We start from the raw sequence: 13,922 nt of genomic DNA, 5'->3' as shown, positions 1-13,922 counted from the left end.
CCGGACACCCCGATCCCGGGGGGCGCTTGGCTCTCACCCCCGGTGTCTCCCCGGTCCCGCTCTCTGCCCCCGGGCCAGACGCCGGGCAGATCAGTTCCAACTCGGTTCCCGTGTCCGAGTCCGACAGGGAGAAAAGGGAAAACTCCGGCGAATGCGAACGAGGGGCCGAGGGAGCCGTGCCAGGCTGCCAGCGCCTGTCGGCCGGCCGTGTCTGCGCTTCCTGGATCCCGCACGCCCCTCCCCGGGACTCGGGGCGCCGGGGGTGAGCGCTGGGCCGGGCTGGGCTGGGCTGGGCCGGGCTCGCCCCGCTCAGGAAGTTCGCGCTGAGACGAAACAAGAAGCAGAAGGAGGCGAAAGGAGAAGCAGAGAAAGGCGCGAGCCCGGCTCCCCTCAGCCAGGGGGCAGGGGTGGGGGGTAGGGCGGGGCTGGGGGTAAATGGGGCCGTTACTGGAAATGCGACCCACCAGGGTGGGCGCTTTAGCCCAGGCACGTCTGGGGCGATGGGGGGAGGGGCTCTGATATTGGGGGTGGGGGTACATGGGGGGTGAGGAGTCGGGGGTAGATGGGGAGAATGGGAGGGGGGCTAAATGGAGGGGATGGGGAAAGAGTGGGGGTAGCTGGGGGTAGTGAGGGGGGACGGGAAGAGTGGGGGATTGATGGTGTGGGGGAGGTGCAGATGGGGGGCAGCCTGGGAGGTGGACAGCAGCTGCCCCCCCAACACCCAGGGATTCACAGTTGAGGGACACCGTTTTTGTAGGGGCGGGAGAAGGGGTAAATAGATCTGAGGTCGATTAAAAAGTTCCCACTGCACCCGTATACCCCTTCTCTGGACACCCCCCCAAATATCTGCCCCCACCACCATTACTTCCCTGAGGAACTAGGTTATCTCAGTCCTGGGCAGGAGGGGGGGGGGGGGCGAGGCAGGGGAGGTGACACAGTATGGGGGGGGAGGATCACAACTGGGGGTCACAACTAAGACCAGACTGGAGACAGACCCTCCCCCTCCCCACAACTTCCCCAGCCCAACCCCCCTGCCCCTCCCCCACTGAACTGCTCCCACCCCCCTGCTCACATAGCTGCCCGCAGGCTCAGCGGGTATAAATACCCAGTAAGCCGAGCTGGGTCCTGGCATCGGAGCCGCCTGCGCTCCGGGGTGGAAAATTCACCACCCCAAATTTAGCAACGGCCTGCCAGGCCCAGAGAGCAGCCAGCTCCCCCCAGCCCCGGGCAGGGGCCTCCTGCCACATGCGGCCTCCTGCAAAAGTGCACACGCCAGCACAGGCATTGGCACAAGGATCCCTGCCTGGCAGGGTCACACGCATGCAAGCCACATGCACATAGGCCTCCCCCATGGCTCCCCTGTGACTACTCACACACAGCCACAGGCGGGTGCACAAGCCTGTGACCACACATCTGCCTGTCACTTGTGTGTGTGTCACGTGTGGCAGGGTGTCTGGACAGCCACGGGCAGTTGATGGTGAGCTCATGTGCCCCATGTGCAACCACACACATGTCACATGTTGCTTGTCAGTGAGCCACAGTCCTGGACTCCTGCCATGCTCCAAACACAGGTCTGGATCTGGGATGAGCCCTTTCCCCACCCCCCACCCACAGGGGTTGATGTGACCATTCCAAAGTGTGTGTGTGTGTAGGGGGGGGCAATGTGTCCCCACTGCCCCATACAAAACCAGCTGCCTCTGAGTCAGCGGCTGAATCACCAGCCCCCATCTCATTGTTAACTCAGCAGAATCTGCATCTGAACCAGGGTGTCACATCTTGGTCCTCACTCCTGTCCCACAGTCCCCTGCTACCCCAGCCCCGGGCCTTCCCCCCAGCCCTGCTGGTGCCCCTCAATCCTGACCCACAGCCCTCTGCCAGCCCAGCCTTGGGCCTTCCCCCAAGCCCTGCTGGTGCCCCTCACTCCTGTCCGGCAGCCCTAGGGATGCCCTCCCAAGCCCACCCAGGCCCTTTCCATTGTGGTTTCTCTTGCCAAACACTGAGCAATCATGTCTCAGGGCTGGGCTTCTATAGCCATGCCCACCCCAGCTGGGAAGGGAGGGTGAGAGGGGGTGGGCTGTCATTTTGGGAAGAACTGGCAGCCCCTTCCCAGTCTGCCTCTACCCCCCCCCCCCGCCCCATTCCAGTGTAGGGGGCACAAACCTGGGGGCTGACAGCAGAGCAGGGATTGGCAGCTGTAGAACACACTGGTGAACACTAGGGGGGACAAGAGTCAGGGCAGAAGAACAGACTGGTATTTGCCATGCACTGTGTGCCCCAAGGGCACTCAGCCATGGGAGTCCTGGAGCCTGCGGAGGCCTCTGCACTCATTTGGGGCAAAAAAAATAAGCAAAATGGGAATAGAAACCCTGACCCCCCACTGCGCTCCCAGAGGTGAGAATAGAACCCAGGAGTCCTGGCTCCTAGACCACCCACTAGATCCCATGCTGCTCCCAGAACTGTAGAGTTGGTATAATTTAGACCACTCAGTTGCCCCCCAGCTGGGAGAAGGTTGGGATAGGATGTATTGTCCAGCCAGGCCCAGGCCCAGGCCCTGCTGTGAGGCCCAGTCCCTCCCTGGAGTGGGATGGGGAGGGGCTAAGGGTAACAGGCCCACAGAATTGCCCCTCCCCTCCCAGGCCTGCAGGGGGCTTCCTGCCAGAGTTGCTGAGTGAGAATAGGAGGAAGTGGGGCCGGCAAGGCCATTGTGTGTGGGGATCCTGCGGACCAGAGCTGGACACAGTGTGGGATCTGAGGGTTCAGGGACGCCAGTGTCCCCTCGATCGGCCTGTGGGGGATGGACACCAAAACTGGCGGGGACTAGAGGGATAGGATCTCCCCCCCCACATCCTGCTAATGGAGCCATGAGCCCATCTCCCTGGGGGCTGAAATTCAGACCCATGGCCCCGCCTGCTGGCCATGAACCGTCTCTGCAAGAATTCTCTCAGCCAGTTTTTGCCAGGGCTCAGCCTCTTGGCTTAGCAGTTCCTAGCCCCGGCACCTCTGGGCTTGCCATGTCAGTTATGAAAGTAAAAAGATTGCTTGAGCCCTGGCATCTCTTTCATTACAAATTAAGCAGTGCACAGAGCCTCCTAGGTTCAACACCCCTGCCCCTTCTGTTCCCAAGCAGGTGGGGCAGGAGCAACCGCTAGGTTTTTTTGGGAAAACACGGTGTCACCAACCCTGAACATTCAAACACCACAAGATCAGCCCCAAAATCACACTGTGACAAGGAAAGATTAAACCATGGTTTGGAGTCTGTCTCCCCATGTTCCCCCCACACTGCTGGGACCCCTCCCCTTGGGCTGCTCGCCCTATGCCGCCTTCCTCCCCCACTGCCAGGACCCCTCCATGACCCCCCTTGCCCTGTGCTCCCCACGCCACCCTCCTCCCCAGCTGCTGGGATCTGTCCTCCATCCCCCTCCCTTCCTGCAGTCTCCAATGGGCCCAGCTGGCAATTGGAACAGGGAGCGTAACTCTTGGTCATGTCAGTTACCCTGTGGGGCCAGTGAGAGTGGGGGGACAAAACTAGAACTCCAGTGGGTCCGACACAAATGCTGCAGTTATTTTCCCAAGTCCTGACTCCCACTCCTAGGTATTGGAATAATACACGGCCGAGTCAGTTTCTGAGGCTTTATTTCACAGCTCTGGTGGGGTTCGAGCCCCGACATGCTGTATATATTACATTTCACCTCTCCCACTTCAGGAGGTTTTCCCCCTATGTGTCAAATGTTTTTAAATTTTATTTTTTTAAATATCTTAAAAGTGGCCATTTTTGGCTCATGGCTGAGGCACTAAAAACTGCTAACATGATCCTACCCGCAGCAATGCCAGAAAATGCACTGCCCCAGCCTCTCCCCACCTGGGGCACTATAGGGAGCAGGGCAGATGTGCTGGCTGTAGAGGGAGTTCCCAGATACTGTAGCCCTGGCCTCTCCCAGCATGGGGCACTATAGGGAGCGGGGCAGGCGTGCTGGCTCCAGGGGGAGGGCCAGGCTACTCCAGCCCTGGTCTCTCCCAGCAGGGGGCGCTGTAGGGAGCAGGGCAGGAGCCCTGGCTGCAGGGGGAGAGCCAGGCTACTCCAGCCCTGGCCTCTCCCAACAGGGGGCGCTGTAGGGAGCTCCCAGCTACACATGCTACTACTCCAAACGGGGTGAGGCTGTGGTGGCTGCAGGGTTCAGATGGTGATGTGGAAGGAGTCCTGCAGCCACTGGTCACGGGAGTTCTGGGGCTGAGGCAGGCTGAGCCGGCCCAGCAGTGGGGTCTCCTTGCGCACGTCAGGGCCCGGCGGCTCCACCTCAAACTCATCGTCCTCATCAGAGAAGCCATTCTCAGCGGCGTAGGAGCCCTCGGAGTGCAGGGACGATGACATGTCCTGGAACAGACCCTTGTACTCCTGGATCGACTCGTACAGCGACCACAGCTGGCACAGCAGGGACATGTCCAGCTGGCGCAGGCCCACCTAGGGGGAGAGGGACCGGGAGGGTCTGTCACAGTTGGGTCTATTCCCCCTTATGGCTCCCTGGTACCCCTCATCCCAACCCGCAGCCCCACTGCTCAGCCAATGACTCAGTCCACACCTCGGCCACTTGCTATTCCACCCCACCAACAGTGTGGCTGTCTCTGCTGCCCCCGCTGGGAGGAATGAGACCTGCGCTGTGTGTGTGTTCTCATACCTATAGACACTCAGAGCATGTATGCACGTATTTAATGTGTGTCAATGCCTGTACACACAGATATCACCACACATGCTTATTCTATGAACACAGTGCACATTCACAGCAGCATGGCAGTGTGGGCGTGCACGCGATTTCATCTGTGTTTGTACAGCGCCTAGTGCAATGGGGGCCTGCTCCATGACAAGGGCTCCTAGATGCTACTACTCTTCCTCTTCTTCCTTCTTGCTACTTCCCTATTCGGGGTCGGTGATCTTTACAGCCTTCTTCTTCCAAACCCCATGATCAGACATCTGGTTGTTGTGCAAACCGATCTCTCTAATTTCTGCTTATATCTGGTCCGTGTCATAAGAACATAATGGTCATAAAGGGTCAGACCAATGGTCCATCTAGCCTAGTATCCTGTCTTCCGACGATGGCTAGTGCCAGATGTTTCAGATGGAATAAACAGAACAGGGCAATTACAGAGTGATCCATCCCCTGTCATCCAGTTCCAGCTTCTGACTGCCAGAGTGAGGGGTTGCATCCCTGACCATCTTGGCTAATAGCCATTTTGATGGACCTATCCTCCTTGAATGTATCTGATGTCCCAAGTCTTTGGCTCCCCTCTGGGTCATCTTCTATTCACAATCATTGCAAGGGCTGTCCTACCAATATACCTCTGGGGTGCCCGTTGGACATGTCTATGCCAATGCAGCCTGGACTCCCTCAACTTGTCTTCAATGGGGCAACCCCCATTAGGCCCCTCACAACCTCATTTCTACCTCATATTACTACTATTAATTACACAGAGATGTATAGATTTCAAGGCCAGAAGGGACCATTCGATCATCTGGCCTGACCTCCTGTATAGCACAGACCAGAGAATGTCCCCCATATGTACACAACACACTTTATACACAGCATGGACATTCACACAGAAACACGTGCATTTGTGCCCGACCCAACACAATGCTACACACACAGGTACAAAAACATGCACCTGTGTGCACCCCCCACATGCTAGGTATTTACAATACACAATACATGCTCCTTCCACCTATACACACAGAGACACCAACACAAAGTTACACATGCACATGGACACAAACACAACCAAAGACACTTTGACCCCGGTGCCAATCACATTCAGTCATGCCAACCCCAAGCAGTTGAAAAATTGTAAGCCAGACACCCCCTGCCCCTGAATATATAATCATGGGTCCTATTTCTTTGCCTGCTGCCTTGGAGCCCGGGGGTGGGGGTGGGGGGACAGCTGTAGCTTGGCCACATTCTCCAGCTTTTCCCCCTGAAAGGAGAGCTAGACACTAGCTAGTGTTGTTGTTTGTCAGGGTGCAACCGTGTCAGTTGGGACGTGAGTGTGTGTGATTTTACACCCATAGAGCTGTAGGAGGACAATACCTAGCGTGGCTACAGTTATACTGGGATAAAGGTGCCTTAGCCTAGTTTTGTTTAGTCCCCTTCTCAATCAGGAATAGCTATCCTGGGATTAGCACCTTTATCCCATTATAGCTGCATCCACACTAGCAGGCATTGCTGTACTTTAGCCCAGAGCTTTTTGAGCAGGACAGCTTGGGGTGTGGACAAGGGCTAATCAAGGACAGCTGACAACTCTCCCACAATTCCCTGCCCGGGGCTTCAGAGCAACACCAAAAATGGTGAGACTCGCAGTGAGACGTGGCGAAATCCCCCAGCCCCGCCAAGGTCCCAAGCTCTGGGAGGCAAGTCTCCCCCTCCCCCCAAACACGTATACACACTGCCTGCTGCCCCAGGAACCCCAGCAGGCCCACCCCGGCTAAGGGGAGCATCGGAGGCAGGGAGAACCTCGTGGGAGAGCAGAGGGGATGTGCCACATGGGGGAGGCTGTGCTATGGGGGGCAGGGGCACGGTTACCATCTCCTTGCGCAGCATGGCCAGCGCCGAGTCCAGGTTGGCCGGTTTGCTCCGCAGCAGCTTCTCAGAGGCTGCCCGTGACTTGCTCAGGTCGTCCTGGATCCGTGTCTTCTTGCTGTACACTTTCTCAATCTCACGCCACGAGCCGCCACTGGAGTTGAGGATCCCGCTGAGACCCTTGGGAAGTGGGGGGAGACCTTCGATGGAGCAGACATTGCCCCCCAGGCAGTCCTGGGGTGCCTGGAGGCCGTTCATTGTGGACAGGAGATGGGGAAAGAAAGAAAGAGCTTCTAGGGAGATAAGCCCAGCCAATGGCAGAGGTGAGTCTGGGCCACTCTGGGTTACACAGGAATCTCCCTTTCTGTCCCCTTCCAAAGCCTGACTCTGCAGGGTGGAGGACAGGGCTCTTTTACTAGGCTCCCAAACAATGTCTATGGGGGACAGCCAGAACCGAGCTAACTATGCCCTAATAGGACCGTCCTGGATGCCTGCAGCCCCTGCCAGGGGCCGTATGCCCTCGGGAATGTGCCCCTGCAGCTTTCTAACGGGCCGATTGCCCCTCTGTCAGCCAGCCCCTGCAGCGCCCTGGCTAGTGCAGACCCAGGCTGAGCTAGCAGCTCAGGGCGGAGGGGTTCATGCTGGCCTCACTCCCCCACCCTGGGGGCCCGGCTAGGAAAGGGCCGGGCGGATCATTCCGAGCCCCTGCTCAACACCCGTGGCTAACCCAGGATCTCAGGCAGCTCATCCTCAAGCCTCCTGCCCCTGCGGCGCAGGCGCCTCCCGCTGCCATCCGCGCTCCTCCGCTTCCCAGCTCGCTTTTTTCCTTTCTATTTTTCCATCTGGTGTTTCTTCCTGCTCCCTTTGTTCCGCGAGCTCCCGGCCCCGAACCCCCCCTCTGCGGAGCGGGGGGGGGTCGGGGTGGATGGAGGGACAGAGAAAGACTTCTCAGGCGGAGGAGTGCAGATGCTGGCCAGCCACACTCCCAACGGCCCGGGGAGGTCGGAATCCGGATCTCCACCCAGGTCCTGCAGCACTTCGAACAGAGACAGACGGACAGAGGGGGCGTGGCAGCCTGACAACAGCTGATGGGCTCCCTAATCCGTGCCCCCGAACCGGCTCTGCCTGCGCCGGTCTCCCTTTGTTTGCTCTGCCTGCCGCTACCACACCCCACCTGGTCCCTTCCAGACCCCCCCTTCCCCAAAGGGGGCAGGCTGCCGCGCGCTTAAAGGGGCAACAGCATCTGGAGCACAGGGAGACCCCTTCCTGAGGGCAAACAGGGCCCTGGCTCCTCCGAGGGCGGGGGCGACAGGACTATGCGATCAGATCCCCCCCTGCCTCCACCAATAGGCGCTTTCCAGGGCTGCGGTGGGGCCCATCGTCAGGGAAGGCCGGCCCTGGGATGCTAATCCTCTGGCCAGACGCCTGGGGGGTGGGGTGGGGAAAGCCGCTTAGCTGGAGAAAAACAGCGGCCTCAGCTAGCAGCAGGGCTGGGGGGAGGGGGCAGATCGTACGTGTCCCAAACCAAAAAGCCGATTCCTCCCCAGCTCAGACGCCTGGGCCCATCCAGCCTGCTACCCCAACCCGGGCATCTAGGCTCTAACACCCCCCCTCCCCTCCCCGGCCCCACACACATCCAACTGACAGCCAGGACTCCTGGGTTCTATTCCTAACCCTGGAAGGGAACTCTGGGGTGAGATCAGGGACAGTGATGGGGGTCAGAACTCCTGGGTTCTATCCCTGGCTCTGGCACTGACATGCAGTGTGGCTTTGGTCAAGGCCCTTCGTTTCTTGGTCCGTTTCCCAGGTCACATAGCAATATAATCCTTCCTTTGGTTGTTTCGACTGTAACCTCTTGGGAAGCAGGATTGTCTCTCACTGTGTGTCTGTACAGTGCCCAGCCCAAAGAGGTGCACAATCTCAGCCTGGGCAGCACCCAGGCCAATGGGGGCCCCCCCTTTCTCAATGGTGGTCTGGGCAGCACCGGCCTGAAGGGGGCCCCCCTCTCAGTCAGAGTCTGGGTAGCGCCTGGCCTGAAGTGGGGCTCCCCTGCTCTCAGTCGGGGTCTGGGCAGCGCTCAGCCACACCTGAGTGGCACTGCGACCCTGTGCACCAGGTGGCAACTGCTGGAGCAAAGCAGGGAGCCGAGTCCAGCTATGATATGGGAGCCATAGGTGCCAACTTTCTCCGGCGCACTGTGGGTGCCTGTGCCCCCCCCCGACTCCACCCTTTCCCCTCCCCTGGCCCGACCCCCATTCCAACCCCATCCCCAAAGTCCCCGCCCTAACTCCGCCCCCTCCCTACCCCTATTGCAGTGATTCTCACACTTTTGTACTGGTGACCCCTTTCACATAGCAAGCCTCTGAGTGTGCCCACCCCGTATAAATTAAAAACACTTTTTAATATATTTAACACCATTATAAATTCTGGAGGCAAAGCGGGGTTTGTGGTGGAGGCTGACAGCTTGCGACCCCCCACATAATAGTCTCCCGACCCCCTGAGAGCTCCCGACCCCCAGTTTGAGAACCCCTGCCCTATTGGATCCCTTCCCCAAATCCCCACTCCAGCCCCGCCTCTTCCCCCAGCCCTGCCATGTTCCCCCTCCTCCCCTTTCTCTCCCTGCCCCAGAAACAGCTGTTTCGCGGCACAAGTGCTGGGAGGGAGGGGGAGAAGCAGGACGCGGCGGCGCGCTCGCGGAGGAGGCGGAGGTAAGCTGGAGCGGGGGGGGCGGGGCGGGGAGCTGCCGGTGGGTGCTGAGCACCCACCAATTTTTTTCTGTGGGTGCTCCAGGGCTGGAGCACCCACAGAGTCTGCGCCTATGATGGGAGCCACCGTTGCAGTGCAGGGAGGCCACTCATCTGGCTTTGAACTGGGCAGTTCCCTTTTTGGGTGGCTTGTCCCCATCCAGTACTGAGATAAAACTAGACACAGTTGTATTCAGTATTGGATGGGGGATGCCTTTTGAACAGTGCGCCACTCTGCCCCTGACTTTGCATATGCAGTGTGTGAGAGATCTGGCAGACGGGGTGGGGGTCCCACGTCATTCCGGGTATTCTGCAGGGCAAACTCACTCTCCAACCCACCCCCCACCTCCTACACACTGGGCTGGAATGAGGATTGTAGTGCTGGGGAGAGGATGCATATATGTAATGGTGAGTCACAAAACAATTCAGAAGGAAGCTGGTGGGTCACCTTAGTAACCAGACTGGGAATCTGCACTACGGAATCACAAAGAGCAGAGAAAACGCTCATTGAACAGTGTGTTCCCATTTTACTGTGACGTTGGGCTAGATAATTTCACAATCAGATCTTAGTCAATTTCAATGTCTACATCTCAGGCCACAGGTCAAGATGTATGGCCTGGGGGTTACACACTGGGCATAACAATGGCCTGACCTGAAATCCCTTCTGCCTGGTACTGAGATGCAGCAGCCTCTGGGGTGGGGGCTGTTTATATAAGGGTCGCTTGCCTGGTGCTGAGAAGTGGCTGATTCTAGGGTGGGGCGGAAAGGATGTTTACACAGAAGTCCCTCTCCCAGTACTGAGATGCAGCCGCCTCACTCATTGCTTAAAACCAACCACAGGAAGCGAAGGAGGATTTCAATGCAAGGAAGAATGTAGGGACTTGGGTGTGGATGCTGTGACTGTTGGTGAAACTCCAGTGGGCTATTTAGTGATCACTGACGAAGGGGAGCGTGCCCCACTGAGGCCCCTCGTCACTTCCTGCAGCAAAGCATCCCCTAGCACCATGCTAGGGCATTTGGACAAGTACTGGCTACAGTTGGAGAGTGCCCCCTACTGAGCCCCCATAGCAACCCCCTAGTGGTGAGCTGGGGCATTGGAGCCAGGTACTGTCTGTGCTGCAGTCAGGAATCCCCCGCTCCTCTCCCCCAGCATCCAGCTGGCCAGGAGTTCCATTGGGGGGTGGACAGGGCATGACAGGCAGGAAGCCCAGCCCAGTGGGATCCTGGCTGCATAGCTGTTGTCTCAATATTACAATAGGCCTGGCAGATGCCTGCTCCATGGCTCCTGCCACAGCTGCCTGGGTGAGACCAAGAGACAATGGAACAAAGGAGAACTGGGCTGGCCCCATCTGCTCCTCCTGCCCCAGATCAGACCCATGGCCCATCCAACATAGAATCCCCCCTCTCCAGGTCAGATCCAGCCTGGCATCTCCATGCATCTGATGCTTTGGGTCACCCCGACCCCAAATTATCAGATTGAGTCTTTCACAAGATTTTGGAGTTTTTATCGGAAGCTACAGACAAAGAACAGGATCTTTGTCCAGCCGAAGGGGGCTGGCGAAACAGAGTCTCTGGGGGGGCGTCCTCACCCTCTCCAGGGCTGGCTGTGCCAAGTGTAGTCAGTGTTCTGGGGCCTGGCCACTGCCCCTGAGGAGGCCGGAGTCAACATGAGCGACTCACTGTGGGGTCAGCTCCTTGAGGCATTTCAAGGACTCAGCGCAGGAGCGGATGAGGCTGCATAGTTGGAGGCTGAGCTCGATGGAGGCGCTGTGCTGGAGCTCCTGGCTGGCCCAGCCCAGCTTCTGGAGGATGGCATCCTCTGCTGCAGCCAGGGGGCTAGCAGGCAAGGCAGGTGTTGGGGCAGGCCGGGCCTGCGGTATGGCAGCCGCAGTGGCGGCAGCTCGGAGTCCCGAGGCCGCCCCCTCACAGTGTTCTGGGCGCGGCACATGGGGCTGCTGCTGGGTGGCTGGGAGGTACCCAAGGGGCGTGGTCTCCTCTGAGGTGGAGGCCAGCTGGCACTCACGGACCTGGGACAGGGCAGCCTGGGCATTCAGCGCTGGAAAGAGAGAGAGGACAGATGGGGTCAGAGCTGCAGGTCCCAGAGCTGCTTCCAGGGTCAGCAGTGTGCAACGCAGGACGCAGCCACAGCCTCACAGCTGAACTGAGGGAGGGCAGGCGATGAAGCACTGCCTTGGGAGCCGGGACGCCTGGGTTCTATTCCCAGCACTGCCACTGACCTTGGGCAAATCCCTTCCCCTCTTGGTGCCTGTTTCTGCTGAGAGTGTGAGCTCACTGGGTCAGGGACCTTCTGGATGCCATAGGTTCTATGCAGTGACCAGCACTAGATCAGAGCTGGTCCTCCTAGAGGGGAAAGGCCCCATGTCCCATTCCGTGGCCCCTGAGCCAGCCAATCCCCCCATTATTCCCATGCCACTCGAACACCTCCCTGGCAGACAGCACGTCGCTGGGAAGGGCCGTACCCGGGTTGTCCTTGTCGATGTCAGAGTTGAGCTCCTGGCAGGCCACGCAGTAAAGTTTCCTCTGCTTGTCTTGGAGCAAGATGGTCTGTAAGTGAGAGACAGCCTGGTGTGGGACTTCAGGGCAGAGCAATGCAAGAGGGGGTTGTCCCAGGATGGGGGGCAGTGACACCAGAGCTGCTCCCCAGTTCTAACTCAAAGGCAGACTAGAACCACCCTCAGGCCTCTGATGAGGGAGAGGGAGCAAAAGGAGGGGAAGGAAAGAGAGCGGGTGAGGCCAGGAATTGTCGCCCAGAGGGCTGGGAGCCCCATTACATGGGAGGGACTAGACTGCATGGCCCTGGGGTGGAGCAGCTTCCCCTACAGCCTATCCTGCTCTGGGGCGGGAACACAATGTAGTAGGGTGGGTGGGTGGAATAGTCCACATGGGAAGGGGAGGATACCATGCTGTGGGGGTGGAGGGAACTCTCCCCCTCACCGCTGGGTGATGGAAGCTCCCACTCACACTGGGGACTGAGGTCCATTCAGCTCAGTATGCCTCCCTTTCCCCCCCAATCAGATCCATGGGCCCACTTAGCCTAGTATCCCACCCTTCCCACCTCCCAGATCAGACCAATGGGGCCACCCAGACCAGTATCCCTTTCCCCCCGTGGATCAGACCCACAGGCCCATCCATATGACAGGGCTGGCCCCAGCCTGCTCCCTACTGGATCCCAGGCTAGAAGAAATGGAGCTGGCCTAGGACACTCCCTGCAGAGCTAGTGATGGATAGCTGGGGGCCCCCACACTGCCCTCTGCTCCTGCCTGGAGCACAGTGTCCTCTATTAGGCTTCCCGCACAGGCCACGGGTCGTACCCCACACTCTTCGCAGCACTCCCCCAGCATGCGGTACCCCTTGAGCAGGTAGTTGCCCATCACTCTGCTGATCTTATCCTGCCGCTCCCTCCGTGCCTGGATCACCTTCAGCTCTGCCTCTGAAGGTGGCTCCCAGTTCCCATCATCGTTGCCTGAGGGGGGAGATGGGAAGTTGACAGAGCCATCGCACAGCATCCCTGCAAGCTGTCAGAGCAGGGACCCCATACCTGACACTGAGATGCAGTCACCTTTGGGATGGGGCCCAGGAGATGTTTGTACAGGGCTCCCTCACCCAGCACCATGCCAATCTGCAGTGATGCCAGCTGTGCCCATCTAGAAGGGACAGTGCCACTGCGCCCATGAGAGGCTGAGCTGGGCTGAAGCAGTTAAATAGGGTCTGCGTTGCCCCCTTCCCTCCGCTGCCAGATGCCACCAGCTCTAGCACTACTTAGGGAGCCAGCTCCCACCGCAACCCCTGACAGCACAGTCCCTCCCCGCAGCCCCTACTAGAGCCCCTATGTCCCAAGCACCCTAACCCCATCGTCACCTCTTGCAGGGCTGCCCCTTCCTCTGCTTCCCCAGCCCCCACTCCTGCTCCCAGCTCAAGGCTCAGCTGCCCTTCCTGCTCCCCTCCCTAAATCCATCCCCTGCTCAGGGCACCCCCCAAGGGATCCTCTCCCCCTCCTGCCCCATCCCCGGCCTCTCCTGCCCCGCCCCCAGGCGGTACCTGCCGCGTTCAGGGCCATGCTGCTCGCTCGGGACGCCCTTGCTGCTGCGCCGCTTCCGTCCCAGCCCCTTCCCCCTCCGGCCGGAAGCCCCTCCATGTAGGGCACCCGGACTCAGTACCGCGACGGAAGTGACGTTGTGCGAAGCCGGGAACAAGGCGCACCGGCCCGGAAGCAAGGCGCAGACCCCGCCTCTCTGGCCGGAGGGGACCCGCCTCCTGGCTTCCGTCCCACCCCTGCCGCGGGAGATCGGGCCCTGAGGCGGCCTCGCTCCTCCCCTCCCAGCCGCGGGAAATGCGAGCTCCAGGGACACCCCCACCCCGGGGCCTGCTGCCCTCACAGACCAACGGGAGCCCGGACGCCTGGGTTCCATCCCCAGTCTCCAGCCCCCCACCCCTCGGGTTACCTGCGGCTGGGGCCGGTTCGCTGCCCCCCGCCCCCCATAACGGCACGTCCAGGAGGCAACCTCACAGCCCCCGCGGCTCACCTGGCACCAGGGTGCAGGGACCACCAACCCCTACTCGAGCTGGCCCGGCTCCCCGCCGGTGTTGGTATCAG

General features: G+C 59.5%; 2 protein-coding genes across 2 annotated transcripts; both read right to left on the bottom strand.

The window, feature by feature from the left end:
- Positions 1-4,174: 4,174 nt before the first annotated feature.
- FAM89B (family with sequence similarity 89 member B) lies at positions 4,175-6,821 on the bottom strand. The gene is made up of 2 exons (XM_065408598.1): positions 6,567-6,821; positions 4,175-4,459 (listed from the first exon to the last, which is right to left on the bottom strand). Exons 1-2 carry the CDS (start codon positions 6,819-6,821, stop codon positions 4,175-4,177), a joined length of 540 nt encoding a protein of 179 aa, XP_065264670.1.
- A 3,980-nt stretch (positions 6,822-10,801) lies between these two features.
- ZNRD2 (zinc ribbon domain containing 2) lies at positions 10,802-13,478 on the bottom strand. Its single transcript, XM_065408053.1, has 4 exons — positions 13,367-13,478; positions 12,640-12,791; positions 11,788-11,872; positions 10,802-11,363 (listed from the first exon to the last, which is right to left on the bottom strand). The coding sequence occupies exons 1-4, from the start codon at positions 13,461-13,463 to the stop codon at positions 10,984-10,986; spliced, it is 714 nt and encodes a 237-aa protein (XP_065264125.1). The 5' UTR covers positions 13,464-13,478; the 3' UTR covers positions 10,802-10,983.
- Positions 13,479-13,922: the final 444 nt, after the last annotated feature.

This window comes from Emys orbicularis, chromosome 7, assembly GCF_028017835.1.
Source record: "Emys orbicularis isolate rEmyOrb1 chromosome 7, rEmyOrb1.hap1, whole genome shotgun sequence".
Lineage (NCBI taxonomy): Eukaryota > Metazoa > Chordata > Testudines > Emydidae > Emys > Emys orbicularis.
This window is presented reverse-complemented; position numbering and strand designations above follow the sequence as displayed.